Source organism: Schistocerca nitens, chromosome 6 (genome assembly GCF_023898315.1).
Source record: "Schistocerca nitens isolate TAMUIC-IGC-003100 chromosome 6, iqSchNite1.1, whole genome shotgun sequence".
NCBI lineage: Eukaryota > Metazoa > Arthropoda > Insecta > Orthoptera > Acrididae > Schistocerca > Schistocerca nitens.
Genome location: NC_064619.1, coordinates 456,365,392 through 456,390,009, shown reverse-complemented (window position 1 = coordinate 456,390,009; position 24,618 = coordinate 456,365,392). Strand labels below are relative to the sequence as shown.

At 38.6% G+C, this 24,618-nt stretch overlaps 2 protein-coding genes across 3 annotated transcripts in view; one reads left to right on the top strand and one right to left on the bottom strand.

Annotated features, from left to right (window-relative positions):
* The window catches only part of LOC126262600 (peptide chain release factor 1-like, mitochondrial), a 65,717-nt gene extending 41,874 nt beyond the window's left edge, over nt 1-23,843 (bottom strand). Inside the window, exons 1-4 of the mRNA XM_049959345.1 lie at nt 23,412-23,843; nt 23,075-23,160; nt 11,855-12,041; nt 2,577-2,740 (exon numbers count right to left, since the gene is read on the bottom strand). Of these exons, the coding sequence (XP_049815302.1) occupies nt 2,577-2,740; nt 11,855-12,041; nt 23,075-23,160; nt 23,412-23,751 (777 nt within the window). The 5' untranslated portion in view covers nt 23,752-23,843. The remainder of the gene's footprint in view (nt 1-2,576; nt 2,741-11,854; nt 12,042-23,074; nt 23,161-23,411) is intronic.
* Nucleotides 23,844-24,040: 197 nt separating this feature from the next.
* LOC126263041 (scm-like with four MBT domains protein 2) overlaps nt 24,041-24,618 on the top strand; it is a 161,470-nt gene continuing 160,892 nt past the window's right edge. For both annotated transcript variants that reach the window (XM_049960014.1, XM_049960016.1), the window contains exon 1: nt 24,041-24,122. In XM_049960014.1, coding sequence (XP_049815971.1) covers nt 24,104-24,122 — 19 coding nt within the window. In that variant the 5' untranslated portion in view covers nt 24,041-24,103. The remainder of the gene's footprint in view (nt 24,123-24,618) is intronic.

Below are 24,618 nucleotides of genomic sequence, written 5' to 3'. Positions count from 1 at the left end.
GATATCATCGAAATGGGCTGATGCTTTTATGAGATTAGGCAATTCAAAGTGTGTTTTATATTACTGAACACAGAGCTGATGTTTTCTGTTTTGACGCACAGGAAACGAATTTATTCTTCTAACCAAAAAATTTCTGCTTTTGTTTTGGCTACTTGTGCTGCAGGTGACCTGCTGTTTATATTGACTTTTACAAAACCAGGAATTATATTATTATTCACAAAGATTTAAAAAAAATTGATTTTGAGGATAGCTATGTGCAACTATACTGTTCTACGTTTGAAACTGTTGTAAAGCTTCATTTTGGCATGGCTTTAATATAATCATCTTGCTTAGATTAGAAGCTTCTCTTGACGTTTTGTCATGGTTTTGTATTTGCAATTTAAAATTTCTCTTTTTTTACCGGCCTTATGCAAAACGCTATTTATTTCTTTTTATTCACTCAGACATGTTTTGACACCTACATGTCATCTTCTGTGGGTCAAATTAATTTCTGTAAAGCACAATACAAAGTTTATAACTGTTTATCTACTGTAGGCCTAAAAACCATAACATTTGCATTTTGCTTGGTTTGTTTTGACTGCTTACCTGAAAATTACATAGCTTGTGGAAATACATTTTTATAGATTAGTTTTTGTGCCCTTTTTTGTGATTTTGGACGTCATCTGCAAAGTAGTCATGAAAAAATACACAACAGGATGGAAAATATAAGTACAGTAACATACAAAATTAATACAAAGTACTTCAAAAAGCACAAGTAGCTGAAAGCAAAGCAGAAATTGTTTGTTTAACTATCTGCTAAAAAAACAGCAGCTCAATGTTTAGTTATATAAAACAAACCTTGAATTAGTTACTCTCATAAAAACATCAGACCATTTCAGTTATATCATACAAGGAATCAAGTTATACACAGAAAAAATAGTGGGAAAAAAGAACCAACAACAGAATCACCTCATGAAATTCACCACACCAAGGAACAAAGACGACAGAATGGGTGTCCAACAAAACAACCCACTACAGAAAAATCAAGAACACTTCCACAGACACATTCTCTGCGGCTGGATTCTAAGTTAACCTGTAGTTCACACACACACACACACACACACACACACACACACACACACACACACACACACACACACACACACAAAAAATCTACATAGGCCAAACACGCAGAAATTTCAAAACGAGATATTCTAAAGAACTCAGAGCCTTAAAAAGTGACAGTACAGACTCCACTTTCGCAGATCATCTCATACTAGAAAACCACCACACAAACAACATTGAGATTGATCTTAAGACACTAAGAGAAAGCTACAGTCTCTATCAAAAACTCACAACAGAGCAGAACTATCATTTACAAAAAGCAGTGACACACAAAAAGTAAGTCTTGAATGAAACTACAACACTGTTTGAACACTTGAAATTTCCCACATAGAATATAATAATCGAACACCCTTAAATATCCAAAAACATCTGTTTTTTCTACCCCCCGCCCTCTCCCTCTCATTGGGCACCCTCTCCCCCCACCCCACCATGCATGCACGCACGCACGCGCCCCCCCCCCCCCCCCACACACACACATTCTCTGCCAGCAGACACACCACACCAGTCCTCATTAAACAGTCAAAATCAGTACCACACTGAACATAAGGCAATTGATGAACAAGTGACAGCAACAACAACATTGCACCTCTCAATGAGCCTGTCAACTCAAATCACCTTCTACTGAAAATATATGTGAAGTAAAGGTGAAAGTGACATTATATATTTAAAAAAAAATGGTGCTAAAACAGTGTACTCAACAGCAGCAGAAAGAGATATTCACTAGAGATACACAACAGGACAGAAAATGTTAAGTACAGCAACATACACAACCACTACCCGTGAAAAAGTACTTTAAAAAAGAAAAAAATCTTCATGACTACTTTGTAGGTGACATGCTGTAGGAACAAACAAAGGGGGCACAAAAAATTATCTGTAAACATGTATTTTCACTAGCAATGTAATATTCAGGTGACAATTGAAATAAACCAAACAAAATGCTTACGTTTTAATTTTTATGCTAAAATAGAATTACCAAACATTACTGTAGGCAAGATTGTGTTCCACCAGATGGACACAATGACTAAGGAAAAGAGGTGGGGCAAAACGTTGGTTGACTTTGCCAAGACAGAAAATTAAATGATGAGGAGAAAATCAGAAAAATAGAAACATACGGTCACAAATTGTTGAGGAAATCAATGCCTGTCATGGAGTGTACTACTGAAGGAGGCGTGTGCACAACCCCCCCCCCCCCCCTCCCCCAAACTCCACATAATACATTTCAGTGATGTGATCCCTAGCCTCCCCCCCCCCCCTTTTCTTGAGCAAACACATAAAGTGACATCACTCTGCCCAGAACTTCAGTTGATCTTTTGGAAAATAAAATGTAAGTACATAAAGCAATTCTATTTTGTTCCTAATTTATTCTGAATTCAAAAGGCACTATACAAAGATATTTATTAGTGAGCAATCCTTTTGTAACATGCAATACATACAAGGAGATGGAGCTAAATTGTCAACATGAACAAACATACCTCTGATGGCTGAGGCATTACTGCAACTGCTACTGTGCTTGTGTGTATACGTCCTGCCTTCTCAGTGGCCGGAATACGCTGAACGCGATGTACACCAGCCTCGTGGCGTAAGAGAGAATATGCACCTGCACCCTGGACAAGGAGACTCGCATGTCGCACTCCACCTACACAGTCAATGGAATGCAGTGTTTTGTACAGACAGAACCTAATATGTTAAACTGAACATGTGGAAGTTACTACTTTGACTATCTTCAAATCTGGAAGTTCATCACAGAGCACCTTCCTTGTAAAATCAGCACAAACAACCAACTGCTTAAAATCTATCATTTATGGGGGTCTAGTTCAGTTCAGTACACCAAGTTTGCTGATTTCTAATGCAGATTATTTCCTTACTCTGTACAATCAGATCACTACAGCAGAACTAACTTGCAACTATTCCACTAACCTGGCTTATGAGCAACTTAAAAACCTCAAACATAGGAAATACTTTGAAAACTCTACAGTAGCACTTTTCTGATGGCAAAATAATGTCCATCTCACTGAAACCATTAACCAGCATTTTTTCTTGGGCTACGGTTTTCTTAAATCATATACAGAAATGAAAATATCTTCTCAAATGTCTCAGGACAGCATGATTACGGCTATATTAGCTGTATGTTATGAATTATATATTTGTTACAATACATTTTAATGTTTAGTTCAATATATCATTGTTTGAGTTTGTCATGATCAGGCCTGAATTGAAACCCAAAGACAGTTTATACAGTTTCAAAATATAATACAACATGGATGGATAAAAAATCTACTCGCCAAGTGGCAGCAGGAAACAACTTTTCAATAACTTTCCCCATTTCATAACCTGACCAGATCTTTTCCTTCATACCTCTTCATTTTCCTTCAACCCTTCTGCCAGTAGAAGGAGCCACAGGTTCTGAAAGCTTGCACATTTCCAAATCTTTTACATGTTTTCTCTTGTCACCACTTGGTGAGTAGGCTTTTTATCTATCCATACTATATTGCAGTTTATATAAAAATACAACTTACTTAATTAATCAATACGAACAACAATACTACAGAATCAAAAGTCTAAACTGTTTTGTGGACAGGGATTTTGAGGTAGCAAGGCAAGGTTGGAGGGCAGATAGTGAAGTACAATGAAAGACTTGTACTGTTACATTGATTACCAGTTAGTGGTAACTGTATAGCATCCCTTATTGTGTGTGTGAAACTTATCAGTTGCTATTTTAATATTACAAAGAGACAGAAAGGCTGCCCAGTACTTTCCTATGGGAGGTGAAACTCCCAACAAAGCTAATAGAAACAGTTAAAAAAATTTATTAATATTTCACACTTTCAGAACTACATGTGCCATCAATGGGGATGAAAAGAGATCAACGGGGAAGACTGGAAAAAGGGGAGACGGGCAAACTTTTTCTATTTAAGATTTTGTTTTTATTATATTTTCTGCTGCTAATACGACACTGCTGTGCAACACCGCATCATATCACTGTGCACCTGATCAGAGTTTAAGGAATTACATTGTACACATCTGCATCTATAGCACACATTGCAAACCACTGTTAATTGCATGACTGAGGATACTTGCCATTATATCATGTATAAGGCTTTCTTCTCATTCCATTCACATGTGGCAAAACACAACACACAGGGAAAAAAATTGAAGTTCATTGTTGTTTTTCTGATTCACATAACTAAATGTGTCAGATTTTTAATCAAATCTGCTGTTTAATGACTGCAGTAACCGAGGTTTCAGCAGCCTGAGAAACAACCAGGAGAAGCTTTTGAGGTATGTTTATTTTTCTACGAAAACTTATCTATTTTAATTTACAATTTTAAAAGAATTGTTTGTCCTTCATAATTTAATAGCTGTCTGTTGGTCTGGTCTAGTGGTGGAAAGATTAATCAATTATTAAGTTTCAACATTCATACAGTTACCTGTAAATGTACAGGTATTACCCAGAAAAATGAACTGAAGATGTCACTAGGGTGGCAGAACTGTTGTGCTTATGCCTGAGAATCAGTGTGGCGATGTAATAACTCCATACACTCCAGTAGTCTTACAAGTGGAATATAGTCACACACTACTTGTCCCTAGGTGCTATTAAATGAAGTGCCTGTTCAGAAAAAGAACAAAAACAGGATGTGTGTGAAATAAATGTTGGCAGCAGCAGAATCATTCTGCAGTCATCTGCAAATGCCTACACTCTGTATTTTCACCATAGTGTTTTGCAGAAAGATCCTCATCCTACCTCCAAGGATTCCCATTTGAGTTCACTAAACAGCTCTGCAATACTCGTATGCTGACTGAACCTACTGGTAACAAATGTAGTAACCAGTCTCTGACATGCTACAATGCCCTTCTTTATTCCGACCTGGAGAGGATCCCAAGCACTCAAGCAGTACTTAAGAATGAGTTGCACTAATGTTCCATGTATGGTCTCCTTTACAAATGATCCACACTTTCCTGAACTTTCCTAATAAACCAAAGTCGACCATTTGCCTTTCCTACTGCCATCCTTATGTGTTATTGCCATTTCATATCACTTTGCAATGTTATGCCTAGATATTTAATCAATGAGGCTGTGTCAAGCAACAAACTGCTAATGCTGTATTCAAACATTCTGGGATTGCTGTTCTACCTCATCTGCATTACCTTATATTTTTCTACATTTAGGGCAACCTGCCATTCATCATACCAAACAGAAATGTTGTCTAAGTCACCTTGTATCATCCTACAGTCACTCATGATGGCACCTCCCCATACACCATAGCATCATCAGCAAACAGCCGCAGATTGCTGCTAACACTGTCTTTCTTTATATGTGGCTGTTGCACAGTCATCCAATGTTAACTAATGTCACAATAGTGATGGCAGACTGGCATCATGGTTTAACAGTTAATATTTTCTGCTAGTGACACAGAGGTCATGGGTTCTATTCCTGGCAATCACCTCACATTTTCTCTGGAGCAAGATTCATGCAAGGCCAAATAAGAAGCCATTCAAATATAAAGAAAAATTGATGCTCAAGTTGCTGAAGTGGCATCACATCAAAAGACTTACAGTAGGCTGAGTGAGACACATTTTATTTGTTAGCAGCAGAAGCATCAGCTGTTATAGTTTTCAGCTTCGTAAGTGAGCTGCTTGGTGAGTACAACAATGGACCTTATTCTTTGCAAGCTTCCAGTCCAGTCTGAAGTTTTGCAGCTATAGTCATACTGGAGAAGTGGACACGAAAATAAACTCTTATCATTTACCTACATACACAATAAAGAAATGCTGGCTGGCCCTTTAGTCTGACGATAATCCTCACACACTGTCACTTTACCAGCATTTATTAACAGGGTAACGTGTATGACTCCACATTTGTCTAAATAAACTACGGGTCACTTTAACTGTGATGCTTCACTTTTTTTGTGTAAAAATCAAATGTTTTCAAGTTTCTGTCTTTTACACATGACGACTCATTTACTATGGCACCTTTTGAAATCAAATTCCATGGGTGGATTGGTTTTTCTTATGAGTTTCTTTGTTAGTCAGGAAGTCTAGCTCTGTGCAATGAAAGTTGTGAAATATTTTGCAGTGATGGTATTTCCTTCAACTGTTAATAATACCACAGAAATTGCTGCTTAACAACATATCTACCTATAATCATCAACGAAACATTTTTTGTATGCACTTTGCTTCTTCTGCCTTGGAGCAAATACCTAAACCCTGTTCTGCTTGACATTGTGTCCTCCTTCCATAAATTGCACACCATCAACTTACTCCTCTTTAAAATTTTGCATGCACATTCTGTTAGCAGTGCCATTCCCTTCTTCTTATCATCATCATTAATGACGTTAACAGTACTCCACTGCAGCTGCTCAAGAAGACATACTCTGTAACCAATTTCTGTTCTTTCACTTAAAGGTAACAACATGTGCTACTTCGAATCAACATTATTACTATTATTATTTATTATCATCATCATCATCATCATTCATTCATTCATTCATTCTTGTTATTATTTTCATGTCTAAGACAATACAATTATGTACAGATTTACATTTACAATATGTAAATTATTGATTTTGAGGTCCAAAATTCAGCAGTCTTGACTGCTGGGACATTTGCTGAAACCAGGTCCTTCAGCATGCAGGCTTCAGGCGACTTCGAGCTGACCAAGAGGTGTTCACTATCTTGAAGATCTTCACATTTGCAGGTTGCATCTCCAGTAATGTGGACACACTACTTCAAGTTTTGTTTGCACTGCATCACTCCAATTCACAGTCTGTTCAAAGCCTTCCATGTCTAATAGGATAGTTGGAAACCAGCACGATCTCTTTCTTTAGGTTTTTGGTTATTACTTCAAGTTGCCTTGTTTTACCATCGATCGGTGAGCAGAAGGTGATGATGTAAAGGCTTAGGTTGTCTGAACAAAGCTCTTTCTCTGCTTCAGCCTAGAACATGACGCTTTGCTTCCAAACAATGGGATGCCTCGTGTCATTCTCCTGTTTCTTCTTCTCAACCTCTATCACAGTTCTTCGTCTCATATCCATGGGTGCTATGTCTATAAGATCGTCAATTGGATTTTGTCAACTGGAGTTGGTCATACACAATCAGTTATAACATGGCCTGTCTTGTTAAGAGTGGTGTCAACTTGCCTAGAGTGTGTGAAGGTCTGCCAGACTGGTGCAGCATATTCTGCCACAGAGGAACATAGAGAAAGAGCAGACATACGTAGAACATTTAGTTGAGCTCCTCACGTGTTGTTAGTGAGCTTGCATATAATATTATTTCTGCTGCAAGCTTTGAACTTCATGTTCTCGCAATGGTCTTTGAAAGTAAGTGTGTGGTTAAGCTTTACTATGAGGTATGTAGGGGTGTCACAGTGTTGTTGTTGCTTTCCCTTCTAATTTACTTCGAGTTTTTTCCTGAGGTGTCTATTTCTCAAGTCAAATGCACAGACCTGTGTTTTGGATGTGTTAGCTTTAGGTGGTTATTGCCATAGTACTCTTCCAGATCTTCAAGGACTGTTGTCAGTTTCACTTCTACCACCCTGAACGTTCTTCCTTGGGCTGCAACCACTATGCCATTGTATGAAAGATCTTGTGGTTGTTCCGACAGGTTGGTCATTGGTGTACAGGCAGTACAGCAGCTGTGCCAACACAATCCTTGGGGAAGACCGTTCTGGATTCTCCATCAACTTTTATTTTTGCTCAGGGTGACAAAGAATTGTTGTTTTGTCATAGGGTTTAGATGAACTGTGTTACTCTGTAATCCTTGGTGATTGCACAAATTTTTCTTGTGAGTTTGTTACGATTTCATGTGTCATATACCGCTGTTAGGTCCATGAGTGACATGCCTGTCTGTCCTCTCTAGTATTCGTTTGAGAGTTAGGGTGAGGACCTGGCCATAACATGATTTTTCTGGGTAGAATTCTGCCTGTTTTTTTTAGCAAGGGTCTGACTTACATATTCAGATATGCGGTTCAGAATCATTCTTGCCAATAATTTGTGTAGATGACACAGAACCGAGACTCGTTGGAAACTCTTGGGGTATCTCAGATCTTTCCCAGGTTTCAATATGGCTACCGCTTGAGCTTTACAGCAGATTTTGGGTATCTGTAACTTGAAGACACAGTTGTTAATTAGTGGGTTTTAAACCCACTGTTTAGTACCTGGTCCAAATCTCTTTATTTGTTCAATTTGTAGGTCATCTAGTCCTGGAGCTTTGTTATTCTTCATGTAGCATATGGTGTCCTCTACAGCATGCAGCAGAACTGACTAAGCAGTTTCTATCGATTACTGCTGGAGCTGTGGTGGGGGTAGGCAGTTGCACGTGGTCTGCCTTCGTTCACTCGTTGACCCTATTTCAGTAGCCAACACAGTCTGGACCAGTACACATCGTGGTTTTGCCGTTCACGCTTATTATGAAAACAACAGATCTGTGATTGCTATACAATGAGCTTTTCAGCAACAGTTCAACATTCCACACAACAATGCCATTCCTAATGCAAACACAATTCGGTCCTGGGTTTGGCAGGAGACTGGTAGCAAACTAAGAGTACATACACACGGCCGATGCAGATCCATCAGAACGCAGCGGATGAGAACAGCAGTTCAACAATCGCCGCAACGTTCTGCTCGGCGACAAGCTGTTGCATTGGGGATTTCAGACCGCAGTTTGAGAAGGATTCTGCAATGCAGTTTGAAGTTCCATCCTTTCAAAATAACGATTGCTCAAGAATTACGCCCGGCAGACTATGCCAACCGTCAAAATCTGTGAGAGCAAATGCTTGCTCAGATCCCTCCAAATGCAGCTTTCTTCGGTAGTGACGAGGCGCATCTTCATCTTAGTGGGTGCGTGAATATGCAAAACTTTCGCTACTGGCCTGATAGTAGCCCCTGAATTATTCATGAAAGACCGCAACTTTCTCCTAAAGTGACAGCGTGGTGTGCCGTATCACAATTTTGTGTGGTAGGCCCTTACTTTTTTGAGGAAGGAGTGACCGTGACAGTGAATTCCACATGTTATGTTTCAATGTTGCAAAATTTTCTGCAACACAGAATGGACGAGATTGTTGAAGAACGTGGACTGGGGGACATGTGGTTCCAACAGGATGGAGCTATTGCTCACACAGCTCGAATTTCACTTTATGTCTTGAGAGGAATGTTCCCAGGACGCCTCTTCTCTTTGAGGGGTGATGTTGGGTGGCCTGCACTGTCACCAGATTTGAGCATTTGTGACTACTTTCTTTGGGGATATCTGAAGGAAAAGGTTTTCAAAAGCCGTCCTCACACACTTGCAGAGTTAAAAGAGCAGATTATTGACGAAGTGAATGCCATACCCCGCAATATGTGTGCAAGAGCTGCTCGAAACTTCAGGGATCGTCTACAACAATATACTGATGCTAACGGCCACCATCTTGAGGACATTATTTTCAAAATTAAATGAATGTAAAATGGTATATTGTACTAATCTGGAAAATAAAAACATTTTTTCTCTATACATCCAGATTTACTTTTTATTGCTCCTTAAAACTGCTTAGTCGGTTCTGCCGCACCCTGGATTTATGCTAAAGTGAAAGGGCAATCAATAAAGCCATTTTCTTCAGCATATCATTGTAGCTTTGTCCTCTCAGATCGCTTTTTGGTTTGGCCATTTAGTAGCAGATGATGAGCTATTTGACCAGGGGTTGCATTAGATGTATCAACAGAAATTCTAGTGTGCTCATCACTAAAGTTTTTCAAGAGATTCCACACTTTATGACTGCTATGTTTCCTGTCTAACTGTGTTACTAGGTTACACCACTTTTCTCTTGTAGTGGCAGATATGGCAGAATCAGCTGTTCACCTGTTTGAATTGTTTCTTCAGAGAATGGGTCTTCATTGAATAGTTTCTCATATTTCTCTAGCAGTGCTTTTGAGACTCTGTCAAGTCCTGGCATATAGGTAGTTCTACAGTTCCTAGGGATATGTTTCCATCAGATGGTTTTCACTAAGCTGACAAAGTGACCATACTTTCCTGGGACAGGTTTGACATTTCCCACATCCCTATCTGATCTTTTGTGAAATTAGTCCACTATGCCCTCTTAAAATTAAATCATCTATTGAATGGGATTTTCTTTGGCACCACAGCTGCTTCCACAATACAGATGTCAGGTGAATGCTGAGAGCATGGGACTGGTTCCATAATTTCTTTTTTCAACTGGTGTGCCGTGTATTCACTCACAAAGATGATATCAAGGTTATATCCTGAGTGCCACCTTCCACTGTTGAAAGAGTGTGGTTTCTTCAGGTCATGTAAGAGCTTCAGCTCCATGCTTTTGGTCCAGTCTTCAAGATGATCTCCATTTTTGTCCCTTCCCCTGTAGGCCCACGAAAAGCTGTGGCAACTGAAATCACACATGACTAGTTTCACTGGTTTGCTGCGGAAATTATTTGATTCCTTGAAACTGAGGTCTGTATTTGGTGAATTATACACTGACGTTACTGTGCGTGACTGAACAACAGTCATGATTTCTGTGTTTTCTTTTGCCATTAGGTCTGTGGATAGGATAAGAAGGTCCAGTTTGGCAAATATTGCATTTCCATACTGAGCATCTGCTTCTTCAACAATCAGTTTGATGCTTTTTACATTTGGCCTCCAATCATAGGGGCCTCTATGTATCTCTTGTATCATAAGAAAGTCACAGTTTGTGTGTTTGCAAACGTGTGATAGCAGAGCTTCTGTCTTATATGATATCCCCTCAATATTAATGGAGTTACCATCAGAGTCTCATTATTGCTGTTGTTCTGGTGGTGAAAAGTTCTGCCACTAGGATAACTCATAGCATTGCCACAGTACACCCGATTATCTGTGATGGCATTTTATCAGCAGAGAGATCTTCAGGAAGGCACCTTTCCTGTACTTTGAACTGAGAAAAGACCATGACTACATTAGTTTATGCTATGTTTGGATCCATGGTTTGCTTTCCCATGTAATACATTGTTGGTTTGTACTGTAAATGTGTGTGTGTGTGTGTGTGTGTGTGTGTGTGTGTGTGTGTGTGTGTGTCTAAGTTCACAGTAAATCATTACACTTTGACAAGGGCCACGTGCAGTGGCCATGCGGTTTGAGGCGCCATGTCACGGACTGCATACCCTCTCCCACTGGAGGTTCGAGTCCTCCCTTGGGCATGGGTGTATGTGTTGTTCTTAACATAAGTTGTGTGTAAATCTAGGGACCGATGACCTCAGTAGTTTGATCCTTTAGGAATTCACACACACACACACACACACACACACACACACACACACACACACACATTTTGACACCACAGCCTTCATTTGCAGGCAACTTAGATCCTACTCGTAGAGCTTACTGCTGTGCAGCAAGCAAGCTTGTGAGATGGACACGAGCCACACCAGGATCAAATCCACGAGGCAGATGAAAGACTGTTGCCCCATCAACCAGCCTGAACGTGGTTTTTAGGCAGTGTTTCACGCTTGTGTACGCGAATGCCAGGCTGATCCCCAATAAAGAGCTCACAAAATTCTATGTACAAACTGTTAAAATATGATGACAGACAGAACAAAATTCACAGACAGATGGTGCATGTGACTTCCCTCTCAGGTTAATCAACAACTGCGGTGACAGGAGAGGTATCTGGCCACAAAGTTGCTATCTTGTCCAAAACCCCCTTACTCCTCCCCCAATGGCCCTCCTACTTTGAGAGCTAAAATAAGCAGTACTGCATGACATCACCCTCTTTAAAGTGCATCACTGTACTCACCTCCCTCGCTGGTGTCAAGTGCTGCTAAGTCTGTTTGCCATTTTTGGAAAGCGGTAAAAGCTTGGTACATGTCAAATAATTCTCGTGCAAACAGCATGGCTTCTTGACCACCAACACCTGGCATAACTTCCAGAACTACACCACTACAACTGTCATCTGGATGAGCAGGCGTCAGTATTTCCAGTAACTGCAACAGCAACTTCAGTTAAAACTTATTCAGACTCTTACAGTAAACAAAACTACACATTTAGTCAAAAACTAAATTTTTTGCACAATGTAAACTGAAATAACTTCATGTATGGTTATTGGTACAGTGTAGTAAACATACTACAAGAAAATGTTTTACAAATTTATTGTAATATTTGTCTATGCAGAAATTTACTGCGACTCTTCACTTTCTTCAGGTGTAATTGCCCGAAGACTATGACAAAATAATCAATGGGTTTATGGCTGGAATTCAGTGACCAGTGGGCACAATATTTTGGCAAACAGCCATGTTAACATTATTGGATGCTCTAATGAAAATATTGCTTCCTTGCACATTGAGAATCATGTGGATATAACACTTGTCCTATTTCATAAATGGTTCAAGATACTGAAATGAAGTATTTTGCAAAAGAGAGCATGCAAAGCGGCATGTATGTTTTACAAAAATACTCAGCAATTTTTTTATCTACCAAGATGTGTAAATACACCAATGGTGCTTGAATTCTCTAAGCGTAGAGTATGAGGGATTTCCAAGCAGTAGTAGACATGTGTGCAATTTCATCTCAAATCATACAAGTCAAGAGTGAATGTGTTACATCACTATTTCAAAGTTTGCTGAAAAAAATATATAATGAAGTTCCACTTGATACCTCTCCAAAACTACAATATTTTCAGTTTCTGGTGATCTGTTAAAATGCCACAGACCTCCCTAAATGAGAATATTTGTGAAAATGTTGGAAGGAACGGGAAAATTCAAAATAGTTTGTTCTCAGCACTATAAGACATGATTAACACACACATACACATTAGCCTTTTTTTGGGGGGGAGGGGGGAGGGGATATAAACTATAAAAATTAGTAACTTCTGGTGAATTTCAAATTTATGTTTTGAAAATATAAATAGTAATAGGATGTTAACTATCTTGAGTAATGATAAAGTGAAAAGACTGCTGTCAGCTATAATGCATGAAATTCTTAAACTGTCAAAATATTTGTACATAAAGATGAAACACACTGAAATTTTTGATCATTTAGAATTTTTTTTTCTCCAAAATCCCCATAATAAATGTTCTAAAAATTTCATGGTATGTTAGTTGATCATTGTACTTAGGGACTGTACAATCACGGTGGGTAGTATTTGTCTGTACAAAATGTGATAAATTTTTTAGGTAAATCTACCTCTACTCCCAAGGTCAAAAAGATCATGGACACTTAATATTTAAACTGATTGCTGATTTTAAGTAAATATCATGCAAAACTGGTATTTCTGAATCAAAATAATTACTTTACAACATTATAAACCAGTAGAAAAACAATTCATAATTTTGTCTGAAAGCATTTTTTACCGAAAATGAGATAATAGAATATTTATACCCATTTTTCTATTTATGATATTATTCATAAATTATTATTGTCTTCTGTCATGCTTTTACTTCTTCATGACTTTCCATGACTTAAAATTGCCTACAATGTAACAGTCAACACTGTAATGTTGAAAAGATTAATGTTTTCAATCTATTTCTGATTGAACTTGTATAGCCGAGCTGAATTTGCACACAGACGAGGACGATCCAACAAGAGCAGTACTCGGGAAATGGGAACTACACAGTGATCTTTTGATGATGGCAATTTGAAAGCATTAGCAGGACCATGAGGTGTCATAAAGGAAACCGTTATATCTTGCAGCTCATGAGAGACACTTATTATATGTCCCACCCACCACTGACTGTCATATACACAAGAAATGAAGTGGCGCACTACAAAGTCTTCTAATGTATACTGTGGTCTCTGTATTTCACACATAGTAACAGGCTGCATTTCATGGAGAACTGTTGTTGCAATGTATGTGCCACTCCAGGATGCAATCCAGCAGCGACTTGATTGAATTCCTACCAGAGGCTTCATACCAGACCACTCTTCTCTCTTTTTTAAGTGGAATTCCCTTAATGAAATTTCATTTCAAATTAAGAGTTTCATGTTTGTTACTAATGTTGATATAGTGTGTACAAATCCAGTAGCATCTCTTATAGCATCAACATTTCATGCTGGAGATTAAATCTTGTTGCAAGATGTTTACAGAGACCTCCTACCCCATCACACGCACCTTTTCCATGACCTTTTGCTGAAAATATCCACTTTTTGCCTTCATTTCTGTACTACAGTGTTGACCAAGCTCACAAAGCTGAAAGTGGTTTTTAAAATGAGATGATGCACCGTCAATCACACACAGTTTTAGGAAATGTATGGCCTCCAGATGCTATGTCATCAATTATCATGCTAACAGTGTAACATGCACGTGCACTGCCAAGAATGAGCTCATCAATGACAGTAGCAAAACTGTGTGGTGTTCCAAGAAAGAGAGCAACACCCGTGCTGTGTGCCAGAATTGAGATGTGGCTGATTTTACTTCTGCTATGGCCTGTCTCTGAATCCTCCGGATATGATGGTGAGCTATTCCTTTCATGACTCAATGCCTAACCTCTGTAACAAACTTCCCTGGCTCTACTGTCTTCTTCATCAACTCTCCTCTGTCCAAGAATACATAGGTTACATCATTGTCAGTATTCTGAAGGGGTAATGCATCAACAATCATCACTTCAGCACCACAACACATTGCACACTCCTGCAATCAACATTTATCTTGCAGCTCCTGACATATACACAAAAGCATCACATCCATCTCTGCGTACTTCTTTCCTGTGACACTGCTTATGGTGAAGTTCCAAATTAGTGCAGTAAATAAATGTGTATACTTCTTTCATTGGCTGGCATTTTACCCATTTTGGTCATAAGAAATAGAATTTTGTGAGATCAATTTTTAAATTCGGGTTCTCCTTTTTCATTAGGAGATATGCTTCTCTTATTGATCTTGTCACATATCTTTCTACCTATTTAACTTTCTCACCATTTTCCCTAATGGAGATAACACCAGTCTGGTTAGGACTTTGCCTGCTGCAATCTTTTCATCATTTAGAGAGCAACAGTAAGCGTATCATCTTGCAATGGATGTCCACAGTAAGAATCTGGGCATGCCCAAATACCTTTCTCATTCCTTATTTTACGAGCTTTTGAAATCAAATAATATGAGGAAGTGGGTATGTATTTCTGTATCTGCTGCTTAGAATAGCTACTTGGTATCAGTATCAGTAACTGTACCTTCTCAGTAAAGGTGGCTGCTGAGATAACAGTCTTTCGTTTTCGAGATCATACATCACATTTCGTGCACATATCACTATCTTCAGGTTCTGCCATAAGTGCATCTACATTATACACTTCACAAAGTTTGGAAGATGTTGCTTGTGTAAAACTTGTTTCAATTTCTTCCATTTATCTTTTTACACACCGTTTTCTTCTTGTGCCTCTTACCTTCTCTGGACGTTTAAGAGGGGATATAATAGGAGCTACAGCAGAAATGCTAACATCTGCATTGTCTTCTTCATTTCACATTTAGGTGATGGTGATCATTCAAGTGGGCTGTCACTAAATTTCTTCTTGTAGTGAGTGTAGCAATTCCTGCACAACTGATGTGATGCTAATACCGTTACTTGAGGACCAAGATATTTCTGCAATACCTCTGACAGATTTCCAACAACTGTGAAGTGGTTTTCATTTTTGTTAAGCACCACCTTCTTGCTTCGTTTTTCACAGTCCACACACCTCACTCTTTCACTGCAGGTATTTCCTCACTGCTATTATTGTATCTAACAAAAAGGTCAAACCAAACACAAAACTTAATGCAGAATAGTTTGTGTGCAAGTTCTCACTCATTTGTTATAAACAGAAGAGCACTGGAAACAGCATTGCCAACATGCATATTTTGCATTAGAAATTTAGTGTTGTGGATATGCAGAATGCAGAAATGTTTTTAACCCTTTACATAGAAAACTACTACCTACTGTGTGTGCACTGCCTACTAACATATTACCCAAACAATATTTTGTGTAATTCTCAAAAGTTTTTGGATCAGGTTTTTTGAGTAAATAAGTTGTAAAAACTCATAAAAATGCAAATTTTACATTTTTAGTAATAAATATTTACATAATACAGATAGCTGGAGCAGATAATACACTGTTTCTAATTACATCAGTAGCATCTGGCAATATGACAGAAAAGATAGAATTTTGTGGCTCTCTAAATCAGAATTTCTTTTTAAGTGGAAAAATTAACTTGAATTTCGTATTTTCATCTTAAATTTGTAAGTTAAAGGAAGCCCATAAGTGTCCAGGTGTCTTGACAAGATCTGTAAGATTTGACATGAAATCGCCCAAGTCATTTCTGTAACTGACTGGGTAAGTTTGTGGACTGGCGACTGGTTGACTCAGGTTTGATTTCCATTGTCGTCATCATTCTTTCTTTTTCCACTTTATTTCATTCCTTGTAATATTAAATGATCAATTTAAATACATTAAATACATGATCAATTTAAATACATTTGAACAGTTCACCTTATATATGTAAAATTAATATATTCAATTTAGTTATGATTACTATCTTAGTAAGTCAAAAGGCTATAGGCCACCACTTTGTAATTCACTGGTAAATTTTGCACAAGCTGCTAGTGGTCAAATGTCTTTCTTGACACTACCCACATAAAGCATTGCTGCATGGAATAATACCGTGGTTATGTCCTTTCCAGCACTCTCTCCTATTTCTGTCTGTTGTGTTGTTGGTTAGAGCAAAGGCTTCATGAAATCTCCCACTGTAGCTGTCTCCCAAGGTGTACAGGTACTGCCTGCCAATGTTCTGAGTGCCCAGTTCCTCTGTGCTGGATGGTGGCACCAGTCTACATGAAAGTACAATTCGATGTGCACTTTCTTGCAGTATACATTGTGATCCAATATGCCACTTGCTCCCCTCACTTCCATTTTCATGTGAAGTTGATCTCTGATGTAAGGCACTGAGAGGTGAAAGAAATCCATTAATTTCCTTTGATGTGGCAATATTATGAAGAAGTTGTCAACATAACAAAATAAATCAGTTAGATTCTCTTGAACTGACTTTCTTGTCAAAGTACTCTATGAAGAAACTGGTGACAAATCAGGAAAGTGAACTGCCCAATCCATCAAATACTTCTCTTTTATGGGAGGGGGGACAGAAGGAAGAGAGAGAGAGAGAGAGAGAGAGAGAGAGAGAGAGAGAGAGAGAGAGAGAGAAACCACACACCTCCCCCGAAGCAGTCAGTTTGTCAGTATACCTGATGATTGGCAACATGGTTGTTTGTCTAAATATTGTGCCCATTTAACAAAATGTAGCTATCTGGGAATTAATTATTTTGCTACAAAATGTAGAATAAACAACATTTTTAGTATCACCTCCAGGAGCAAGAATAAAGAAATTCTGAGAGGAAGTCACCTCCCTCTGAATCTAAAAGCTAAAGTTTTAACACTAATATCCAACTGTGGCATCATTTTGCATGTCACCGCCTAAAGTCTACATTCACTTAATACATTTCATTACAATTAACTAAAACTGTAAGGTAAATTCAGAAACATTGCATTATATAATAGATAAATCTCTGATGAGCCTATTAACACATGTTCTGAAGATAAATAATACACACACTATAAAAAATGAAAAGGTGGGCTACTATATGTTCTTAGATGTAGTTTTTTAAAGTATGTTTACATAGCACTCCTTTCCCTTCCTTCCCATAATGACCCAAGGTATGGTAATCACGTCCCCCTTCTTCACAGTAGTCTCCCCCCCCCCCCCCGCACAAAAAAAGGCACATCATATCACAGAAAGCTTAAATCTGAATGATAGGACAGTGAGCTGAGTAGCCATCCTCTTGAAATTGATTTCTGACATAAGGCATTGAGAAGTGAAAGAAATTCATTCATTTCCTTTCATGTGAATGTTATGAAAGTGTTGCCAACATAACACAAGAAATCAGGTGTTTTTTTTCTGGTGGCAGACTTTCCTCGTTAAAGTGGTCTATGAATATATTGGCAAAAAATCAGGAAAATGAACAACCCATGGCCACTCCTTCAGATACTACTACCTTTTTTAGGGGGGGGGAGGGGGGGTCATAAGTGTCTTGGTGCTGTTAACAATAAAAAATAAACCTGTAAAAGTAAGTAATTGAAAAGTAAACATAAATAGGATTTTGGTAAAAATTATCGGAGAAATGATGAGAAGCAGTGCTAAAATAGTGGAATGAAAATGAAAACGAATAGAAGAATATTCAGAAAACAGGAAAAATGAATAATTATCCACACACATCCATGTATGCATGTTTGCTTCCATTTCCAAACTTCAAAAGCACTGGTGTTTGGAGAGAGGATGCAGGTGATGCACATATCAACAGTCTTCTATTATGTTCCTGAGACTCATACCATATCTCTGTCTGTCAAAGTGCACAATTAGGTTGTTCTCTCTCTCTCTCTCTCTCTCTCCCTCCCTCCTCCTTCCAATGACCAGCTGCCATATGAATACCAAGACAGGATAACATAGATTATGCCCATGTCTAACACTTGAATACCAGGCAACCTATATTTTTAAGCCAGCCGAAAAGCTCACTGTGGAAAAGCTCAATGATGTCACCTGTGATTTAGTCTCTTTGGGAAAGTCTCTTGGAGGGATGGATGAGTGATTTTGGCAATAAACGACCAAGTCATCTCACAAGTACAAGGTATAGTGGTACATGTAGTTCAAATTAAAAACAGACTCCGTATCTACAAATTTGAACATTAAAATGTTGCACATGCATTCGACAGTCTCTCCAATTGTACTGCTGTTACATATTTACAGTAATGATAATATAGTTTAGTGGACAAATTGTGGCAGGTTGGTTGCATACAATTCATAGGATGAACCAGCTACCCAAAAACACATTAAAATTTCTGCCAAAGTAAATTGGGGAGGAACTCTGATGCCACATAAAATTTTACCAATTTTCTTGCTAACGTGGCATTAATGCCTAACATTGAGTCCCTTGGTAGGCCAAAATTTTTTCTTTTGTCGACATATAAAGCACAATATGTAAAAACATGATTCACTGTGAGTATCACTCCACAAACACTGCATTTCAATTTGTCCTCTTATCAACGAATCTTACACAAGAAGATCACAATACTGGGATAGTGCATAAGTTCATAGCATTTTTCCGCAAGTTTAATAAACACAACAGATGCACATAACAAAGACATTAATCAATAGTTTATTCTCTTTCACTATTTACAGCAGTGTGCCTACACTGGGGTAACTCTTTGATTCCACAGTGGTTTTGAGGATGAAGAACTCATCAAGCTATGTTGGGAGCACATTTTCATTTGGAAAATAAGTTCCTTGAAGGTTGTTTGATAGAGAGCGGAAAGGTGAAACACTGAGAGTGCAAGATTAGGTGACTGAGTTGGGTGCAGAATGATTTCCCAACCCAACTCCTGTACAGTGTTTTTTGTCAGTCTAGCAGAATGTGGGTGGGGGTTATCGTGGAACAGCATCACTTCATGCAGTCTTCCTGGTCACTGTTTTCAGACTGCATCTGAAAGATATCTCAGTTGTTGACAATGAATGTCAGCAGTAGAAGCAATTCATAATACACCACACTGTCGCTGTTCCACCAGATGCATAACTCTCTCTCTTTTGTGGATGCATGCATGTCTTTGTATAGGAAGTTGCTGCTTTGTTTGAGCTCAAACATTCCTTTTTTTATCTTAATTTAGCATAAAGATGTAATTTCTTATCACAACTAATGACACAGGGTAGGGACAGTTGAGGTTGTTCACGAGCCAAGAGATGCTGAGCAATCAGAGATGCGCATATGGCTACCTGCTGATTTTTGTGATTTTGTCTTAGAGCGATTTTGACTTAGAGCTTGCAGTAACCATATACCTGATTTTTTAACATTCCCCATTCCATGCAAATGTCACACAATTGTGGAATGATCACAGTTCATCACATTTGTCATTTTCGAGTACACTGACGGGAATCATGGTGGATTCAAGAGTTTATCAAGAATTGAGAAGGTTTTTAGATATGACAAACTTTTATTGGCAACATGTTCTGTAGGCTGCAAGAATCCAGCTGCCACTAACTAATGCCCTAAAGAGGAAGAATAATAAGGAGAAACCAACCTGCACATTGGTCAATGAAAATGGCACATGCTTTCGCGGAAGGACGACGGTTCAATACCGCGTCCGGCCATCCCGATTTAGGTTTTCCATGATTTTCCTAAATCACTCCAGGCAAATGCCGGGTAGGTTCCTTTGAAAGGGCACGGCCGACTTCCTTCCCCATCCTTCCCTAATCCTATGAGACCGATAACCTCGCTGTTTGGTCTCTTCCCCCAAACAACCAACAACATACTTTCGACGTAATTAAACAATCCTTACAGAACACTGTGACCTTGGCCCATTCCCCACCTATGGCACATTTGTCTGTTACGGATGACACAAGCGAGAATGCTGTTGGTGCAGTGTTGCAACAGACAGTAGACAGTATCCAGTAACTTCTAGGGTTCTTTTCCTGCCAACTGAAAGGGACCCAACATTTGTGGTTGGCTTACGACCATGAATGGCTAGCAATATGTGAGGCAGTGAAATACCAATTAAAACGGTTGATCCATCACACTTTTTACAGACCAACTCACATTGGTTTATGCTATCCACATTCAAAGTCATTACATGTACTCACCGCTGCTTCAGATACCTGGACTAATTCACACAATTTACTTCAAACATCTGGCATGTAAATGGAGAGGGGCAATGTGGTAGCTGATTACATGTCACTCTTCCATGCCCATAGTGCACCAATTGATTTCGGCAGGTTGGCCATGGAGAAGGACCAATACAGACAGTTACATGCATTCTTGGACAACTCCAGCACAAGTTTACAGTTGCAACATATTCAGAAGCCTAACTCTAGCATGCACTTATGGTGTGATACATCACTTGGCAGGCCACACTCCTTAGTCCCAGCAAAATTCCATAAACCCATCTTTGATACCTTGCATAATCCATCACACCCGGCAGTTCGTCCCAACACAAGGTTCATTATGGAGTGGTTTGTTTGGCCTGGGGTAAAGGCAGATTGCAAAAAGTGGATACGCACCTGGCTCCCTTGCCAACACAGCAAAACAGGACACCTCGCCTTCCTGCCACAAGGCACGTTTGAAATACCTAAAGGACATTTTTTTCAACATGTACACTCGGATTTGATTAGACTGCAACCCAAATCCACAGCTTTCAGGTATACTCTGTTAGCTATCAACCGCACGACACAGTGGTTGAAGTCGTCCCCTTAATGGATATAACAGCAGTCTTACTACAGCATTCTCTGTCATCAATATCATTGCCTATCACAACCAACTAATGGCAGCAGTTCAAATCTCTTCTCTTTTAAGAATTTTGTACATTGATGTGTCATAGTTCACAATGGACTGAACCATTACCATGGGTTCTACTCCGTACACGAACATCTTATGAGGACAACCTGAAATCCTCTTTCGTTGAAATTTTGTACGGCAAATATCTGATGCTACCTCCTGCATACTTCCTGTTACCTGATCTGTTGGTGGCAACCTCAGAGTTGCCATTGGTGATATACAAAGACAGATGTCAATTAACTCATGTCCATATACCGCATCTCCATGCTCGCAGCATGTGGCAGGTTTTTGTACATAAGGTATTAGGCGACTGACCACATGATGCTCTGAGACAACACAATTTGTGCTGCACTCCTGCAGCCTTATTACGGCTCCCTAAAGTATTCTGATGCAAGGAACAGATATTTCCCATCCCACTTATTCATAAACCTTCATCTGTCTTTGCAAAGTGCCTCAGGCAGCTTGGGTACTGGAAGACTATGAGGAAGAGGACAAACGGGCACTGCTACAAGCAAATCCTTCAACCACCATATCCACCTCTACTGATGAGGACCCTTGGTTGATCATCTTATACTGTTGGAGGATTCAGCATCCAGTCACCTGTTTTGAGTATTGCCGGTTCCCATTCACTCCACGATACTCCATACTGGACGGGAGGGGGAGGGAGGCGGCTCCTTGGCAGCACTGACTGCCGAAATTGATACAGATACACAAAATCGACATTCAGAAAAATGAACAAATATCTCTCTTTTGATTATTTTTATTGTTTCTTTTGATTATTTTGTCATTGTACTGCTGTGTACTATCATGACTGAAGTGTTTATATCTTTTTGTGTGTACAATTTGTGGCAACTATATCCACATATTATTCTACATACTGACTACTACAAGGGTCACAAATTTGCATCAAGAACAGCTATGTCATTAGCAACATTCCAGACAATTTTAGTGAAATGCGTAATTTTACAATTTTATACCTCTGGCACTAGGATCAGTCCTTGCAAAATATTCAAACTTTGTCAACATCTGATTCAGAGTATCTCATCTCTCAATCCTGTTGATGGTTTCTCTTCTGCTTTGTTGTGTGTTTTAAGCTTATTACTTTGTGTGTGGTTTCATCACCAGTTTCACATTTTGTGGTAAAAAGGTTTGTGACCCTTCACTGTCTCTCCCTTCGTTTTCTAATAAAACTCTGTTCACTACAGTATTCAGAGATGTGCCAACACAGAACACATGTTCAAATAATTTATAGAAGCTTTTGATCTATTGTAGAGATGCAATCTCAATTCAAGTCTAGTTGAAGACAATAATATAAAGCTTGTTAGTTGTGGTTCTACATACCATGTATATGATACCATCTTCTATTAAGACCACAAACAACATTAATGAGAAAATGTACTGGGAAATTAGGTTAGAAGCCTCTTGAACAGATATCAGTCTAATATTTAGTTTTCATCTGCATATAATATTTTAATGGTTTGTTTTGTAGATCCAATAACACTGATTTATACTGGAAGGCAGCAGTGTGCAATAGTATGCAAAATAAGCAAGCATTAGTGAGATATATTTATAGGTAAATGTTAATCACACCAGACTGACTTCCTCAACCACGTTATCAATGTGTTCATTCTATTTTAGAACTGGGTCACAAGTATCCTACAAATGTTTCTTACACAATCAGATACAAGCCTTTGAATTTATTTCTGCCAGTCTCTCCTTGTAGAGTTTCTCTTCATTTTCAGCCATTCTTCCAAATTCCTTATCATCAGCGGCACCTATTCAAACACAACAAGAACCGTTTTAATTCATCAATTTATATTATCTCTAATCAATGAGCACTATGTGCCATATCCATGTGTAACAACACATAACAGGATTTCTGGGATCAATAAAAAACAAATCAAATATTAGATGGATTGTATGTTCCACAGAGACTTCCTTATTAGACAAATGCAAGAATAAGCAGTCGCGTTACTACCAGTTCTGAGGTTGAGTGTTTAAAATTGTGTGCGTTTAATACTTTTACCTCCTTTTAATTCATTCAAAACATCCAAAGACTCTTCCAAATGCTTCTTCTTATTGAGGATGTCAATAATCGGTTGCAATTCAGTAAGTCTTTTTGAATCGGCAACACTACTACGCACTAACATATTGTACTCCGAGATTAATTTATTAGTGTAATTCTTCAAATCTAAATCGTCCACAAAAACGCCACCGTGATGCAAAGACCTAACGAAATCATTAATCTGCCTGTTTTTAATATATGTATGTCGTGATGCATATTCCAGTTCGTCTGGTAAACGAACTGCCAGTTTTAAGATTTTCCGAAGTCGGTGCAGCCGAGCCGCACAATTCAGATTCATCATTCATCACACGACCGCATCCTCTCACAATTGTATAGTGTATACACAATACACAACAATAAACAAACTTCAAAAGCAAAGAAGTATGAAAGTGCAACTACATCACAAACATGACCTCACACAGTCGATATGTCATTAACACGATTTGTTTGATGTATAGATTAATATAAATAATCTGCTTTTAACGTTAAATACTTGTTATTATCAAATTAACTTTAAAAATTAATACAATGATAAAAATGAACAGATATACTAGTGGTTTTCGACAGATGGTTTTGCTCTTTAGTCTATGATGTTAGATGGGAGTAGTGGTGTGCCGCGTTAGTTTGGTTGCAATAATTGACCTGCCAAATGAATGATGTTGGGTGATCATGGTAGGATTTTTCTTTTCAAGTTTATTTCTTGTGTAGTTACCAGTTAAACGCTGCGTTTTTCTAACTTAGTGGAGAACTAATTAGACTAATGTAAGAATACTTCTCGCAGGAAATAAATAATAGGAAAAATCTCCGTTCTGCAAAACTTGCATTTTAGTAATAATACGAAAGGAGAATACATGAGCAAGAAACAAAGAAACATTTTCCAGTTGCGAAACAGACAATCGGTCAGCGCGTAATACTGTCTTGTCCGTTCTGTCACCGTTACTTTTTTCCATCCCGTTGACGATGTCTGAGGAGACATGTTATTTGATAGTAGATTTCTGTAGCGAAGAGTATTTGAATAAGGCGATCATCCGTTCTTTTTTTTTTTTTTCGAGACAGTTGCGACGTTTGTGTTTGTGTCCCACATTTTTTTTTCCGAAAGTAATACGGGCACCCATTTGCCCAGGATTAGCAATTATAAAGCGATTTAAGCCCATGGCAGAATTAGATT